The 5,043-nt window shown below is 63.1% G+C and overlaps 1 protein-coding gene across 1 annotated transcript; it reads left to right on the forward strand.

Moving 5' to 3' along the window:
* Positions 1-875: 875 nt before the first annotated feature.
* LOC308494476 (uncharacterized protein CXorf49 homolog) lies at positions 876-4,375 on the forward strand (the record flags this gene model as incomplete). The annotated part of the gene is made up of 5 exons (XM_081042250.1): positions 876-2,114; positions 2,679-2,835; positions 3,402-3,481; positions 3,747-3,792; positions 4,335-4,375. 5 exons carry the CDS (start codon positions 876-878, stop codon positions 4,373-4,375), a joined length of 1,563 nt encoding a protein of 520 aa, XP_080898376.1.
* Between the last annotated feature and the right edge of the window lie 668 nt (positions 4,376-5,043).

Genomic DNA, 5,043 nt, shown 5'->3' on the forward strand with positions numbered 1-5,043 from the left:
CACAATGGTTACGCTCTTTCGCAGACGTGTGTAAACATTGATTTATGGTTTTAGTTTGCATCTCCGGGATCAGCGATGGTGAGCATCTTTTGGGGTGTGCACTGGCCATCGGGATTCCCTCTTCTTTGAATTGACTCAGAGTGGGGGCGGGGCTGAGGGAGGGGGGCAAACCCCAGGCTGCCCGCCACAGCGGGCCTCGGGCCAAGTTCCCTGAGCACACTGCCACGGGCCGACTTGGTCACCCATCATGACCGTCATCGAGTCGCGACAGAGACCGCATAGCCCGTAAATACGACCACATTTGCTGTCTGGCCTTTTACGATCCCTGACTGCGGTGCCCATTTTCCTATCGGGTGCTAACTCTTGCTAAGGAACAGGTTGGCCGATCCTGTCTGCGCTAGGTGCTTCGCCTCCATGCTGCTGTTTCATCCCCCGAGACAGGTGCCGCCATCTTCCCACCTTGGACATGGGAAACCAAGGCTCAGTGCGGTGACTCTAGCCCGGGAGAAGGGGGGGAGGGGCAGGAAGTGATGGGACCAGAGCCCCGACAACCAGACTCCATCATCACGCGGGCTTCCAACGGCCGCTGACCACACCCGTTGGCGCGAACCAGGGGCCCTCCACCCTATTGGCTGGGGCCTCGAGGGGCGGGCCTACGCGGGCCGCGCTGGTTGGCCGCGGACGGACCAGTGACAAGGCCGTGGCACGGGCGTCGAAGGCGCGCAGAAGCCGCACGTTGGGGCGAGCTCGTGCGGCGCCTGTGGTGACTGAGCGTGCCTCAGACGGCCTCGGCGCTCCTTCCGCGCGCCATCGCCACTCGCTGCGGTGACCAGGGCGACCGTCTACCCTGAGCCGGGGCTGCCGGGAATCGCGACATGAGTTCTTCCGATGACGAAGGGTCTGTTTGGGGAGCGGGGTTCGACCCAGCGGGTGGGGAGCCGCCCGGCGGCCGCTCGGCCCGCCCCACAGCTCCGCGAGGCCCGCGACTAGGCCTTGATCCGGGGACGCCGCGGAGCAGCGAGGGCTTCGCGTCCGCGTCCGCGTCCGAGCCAGAAGGGGCGGAAGCAGAAGGGCAGGTCCTTTGGGGCCGCGAAGGCCGGCCTGGCTCCCCGGTCAACGTCCAGGGCCACGTCCTGGGCTACCTCGCTGAAGAGGCAGCGACGGCCGTCCTGCAGCAGCTGACCGACCAGGATGTCCTGGGCGTCCGCAGAAATCCCTCCCCAGAGAGCTGCTCCACGGAAGTGTCCACCGTGTGGGTGGACCTAGATCAGGGTCCCAGTAGGAGAGGCGTGCGGGCCCAGAGCTGGGTGGGATCGCAGCCCCTGCCTTCCGCCATTGCCCCGCTCCACCCCAGGGGGCCCGAGAGAGGCCGGCCCTGGGTGAACCCGAAGAGAGGCGCTAAGAATAGGTCGAACCGCACTGTGGGTCGCCATCGGCCCTCCGCGGGAGGCCTGGTCGGGCCCATTTCCGACTCCGAGTCATCCGATGAGATCGAGAAGATACAGCTGATGAGAGTGAGCGTTAGCCGCAAAGGAAGAGGCATGGCCAGACCCAGCAGCCTCGAGGGTCCCAGGGACACCCCCAGGCACCCGAGTACCCACGTCAGGGAGAGCGTCCTTCACGTGCCGGGCCCTTTCATGTCCTCCGCTGCCCGAGGACTCACCTCGGCTGTGGAAAGGCAGGCTGTTGGAGAGCACGACACCTCTTCCTCTAAGAAAATGCCGAGTGTGGTCTGGGGGAAGGCGGAGAGCAGGCCCAGCTACCTGGGAGCTGCTGCCGCAGCCGCAGGTGGCCTGCCCACGGCCATTCCCTGGAGGAAGGTGGCCCAGGAGAAGAGATCCCTGGGCGGGGGCTCAAACCTTGTCCTGGGGAGAAGCTTTCCCTCCTGGGTGCAGAGAGTCCCGGCGCCTCCTCTGGAGCCAGTCACTTTCCCCACAATCTCTACCGTCCCGCTGCTGACGAGGAGCAAGAAGTCCTCCTGGGCCCCTTTGGGGACCAAGCAGTCCAAGCACACGAGCGCTGGGAAGAAGTCTGCGGCCAGGAGGACCAGGGAGTCCGAGCCCGTGGTGGAAGGAGATAAGGAGCCAAAGGGAAGCCCAGTCCCAAGGGGCCAGGTGAGTATCAGGCCCCATGCTCCCTCTGTCTGACCCTCAGGGGTTGCCCGCGGTTGGGCACACTCCGTCTTGAGGATGCCAGGTTGGCGTGGTCTCAGCAAGTGCAAACCTTAAGTGAGCCAGCCCCTCCACGCATGCGTGGCGTGGCGTGCCCGTGCCGTGCCACGCCGGGCAGCATTCTCTACACCTGGCACATTTCCTGCCTCCTCCACCAGAGGGGTAGGGTGGGAGGGCTGGGGCAGCTGATTCGGGTGAGGGGTGGGTGGGGGCCGGGGCTGAAAAGCACGAGCAGAAAAGCTTGCGTGTTTAAACCTCTGGGCCTCCGGATTGCTACTTCCTAGCTGCTCCCCAAGCCTTCCTTCCTGGCAGGGGGCCTGGGATCCCTCAGTGCCCCACTGTTGTCCCTAACTCAGCTCTGCCTCCTGGCCCGGGGCTGACCGAGGGAGAAAATGCTGGTGAGGTCAGCTTCTGAATTCCCTTCCTATTCCCTGCCTCACCCCAGCCCCTAAACACACCCATGTGCTCACATCCCGAGGCCAAATCCGGGAGAACTTTCTGTTTTAGCCTCCTGCACCCAAGCCAGGGCCGCCTGGTCTGTACCCGTATCGTGGAGATTTCAGCAGTGGCGACTTCAGCATCGGAGCCCCCCTAATTCCAAGACGCTCGCAGCTCTTGGCCCTGAGCCAGGGCAACGTCTTGCCCAGAGGGCCCACACCCTCGGGTGAGTCCTGTGGGTTTCCTAAGAGTGGAGGGGAGAGGGGTCGAGGAGGGGACCTCTGTCTTGGCGGGCTCTGCCGGGGGCTCAGTCTTGCTCCCTGCCTCCGGAGACAGCTTCTCCCACAGGAAACGGGGTATCGACAGGGTGGGCCTCAGGTGAGGCCTCAGGCGGACCTCATCTTCTGCATGGGGTGTGTGCACAGCGGTGATCCGTGGCACAGCCCCAAACTGCACCTCCAGACGGAGAGTACCAGCAGATTGGGGCCGTTTCTGATAAGCCATCTTTGGCCATGGGGCTCGTCCCAGAGGCTGGCTATGGCTTGCAGCTCTGCCAGCGCCCAACCCAGAGCCACGCACAGTCCTGGGGACCACAGCCATAGATGGGCTGGCCCTGGGGAGCAGCAGCAGAGGCAGGCCCACAGAGAAGGGGGAGCTGCTGGGCAGAGCACGGCAACTGGTTGCCAGCAGAGGGTGGTACTGCTTCACATCAGGCCCCGTCAGGCCCCCCTTAACCCCCGGCCACCTCCCTAGGCACTTTGGAAGCTGGATGTTGTGTTCTTCCCCTCTCAGGTGACCAGGAATTAACTGACCGTCCCCCAAGACTGGAAAGGCAGCAGCAGCTGCCACCTGGAGCAGAGGGCTGTCCCCGGGTAATGCTTCCCCTGGCTCCTAGAAGTGCAGGCCCAAACTAGACAGTGGGATCCGTGTCGGGGTTACACTGATGTGTGTGTCCGCTCCACCCCCCTCCCCCCCCATCCTGTACCTCATGCAGCCCGCGCAGCTCCTTTCCACGGAGGAGCGGAGGAGCGGGTGCCAGTCTAGCCCCAGGGGAGGGGGGGAAGAGGAGGGGGGTCAAGGAGAGAGGAGGCCCGAGTATACTAATCATTTCTCCTTCTGCGGTGTCTGCTGGCCTAGTGCCCCGTGCTACAGAGAGAAGTCGACGAACTTAAAGAGCAACTTGGTATGAGGGGCCTCGGGCTGGGGCAGCGCGTGGGGTCTTAGTGTAGAGCCGGGGGTGCGGGCTGCAGGTGCAGGCGGCTTCACAGGGACCGAGGTTCCCTGGAGCCTGCAGCCCGCTGGGCACGTGCAGCTAGGGCCGTGTGCAAAGAGCAGCATGTTGTCTGAAGTGCACGCACACTTTGCCAGCGAGAACCAGCCCTGGAGATGTCTTTCTGTTAGGATGGTTAGCGATGCCTCATTGAATCGCCCTTTAACTGCTGCTTGGCATGGCTTCCACGGGTCTTGTTGGCTTGTTTATGTGACAAGTTCCAAATAGTTCTGATGTGCCCCAAAGCTTGAGAATCACTGGCACAGTTTGTCCTCTTTGAACAGTATTGCCATGTTTAATTCGGGTGGTGGGTGAGTGAGTCAGGCCCAGGGCTCCTTGGGTAGGGGCTGGAGGGGTTTCAGGTCGCAGGGCTAGGCAGTTGCCCACAGGGACAGGGGGGCGGGCTTCTCTGCGCCCGTGTTAGGAGTGCCCACTTATGCCCCTCTGTGTTTCAGCATCCATGCAGTCCCTGACTGACAAGTTCCACAGCCTTTGAAGTTGAAGTGAGTGTTACACACCGCACCCCCTTCCCACGGGCGTGGCGTGGCGTGGCGTGGCGTGGCGTGGCATGGCGGTGTGTAGGAGTGCTGTGGGCTGGCCCTGGCTGGAGGCTCTTTTCCCTGACTCTGCTCGGTCTGACAGGTTGAGCCCGGCATGCATCTTCCGACAAGAGGAGCAGCTGTTCCCCCTTGGAGCCAGCGAGCTGCGGCCAAGCTGGTCCCCTCCTGTTCTACGTCAGCCGGGGCTTCCTCTCCCCCTTCTGTGGCCTCCTCCCTACCCCAGTTCACAGCAGTTTCAAATTAAAGTACCTCTCATATTCTGCGGTCTCTCCTGGGGGTGTGTGGAAGAGGGGCTGGGGGCGGGGCGGGGCTGGGAGCGGCCGGGTTTCAGAGCCTTTTCCAGAACAGCACCTCTGGCATCCTGTAATGGGCCTTCTCTCTGTGGGAGTCTGGGCCCGCCTCTCATAGGAGCCCTGCAGCCAGGCCGCCAGTGTGCCCCGGGCCAGGGTTCTGTGTGCCTCTGCCTGGCCCCACCAGTACTTCCTCCCTTTCCCCTGCAGGCCCTCTTGGTGTTCTCGCCTGATCTCCACTTTGGGGGGGGTCTCATGGTTGCCATGCGTCACCCCATATTGTTTCCCTTCCCCTTCAGTAGGAACTCGTGACC

This window comes from Rhinolophus hipposideros (assembly GCF_964194185.1).
Source record: "Rhinolophus hipposideros genome assembly, chromosome: X".
Classification (NCBI taxonomy): Eukaryota; Metazoa; Chordata; class Mammalia; order Chiroptera; family Rhinolophidae; genus Rhinolophus; species Rhinolophus hipposideros.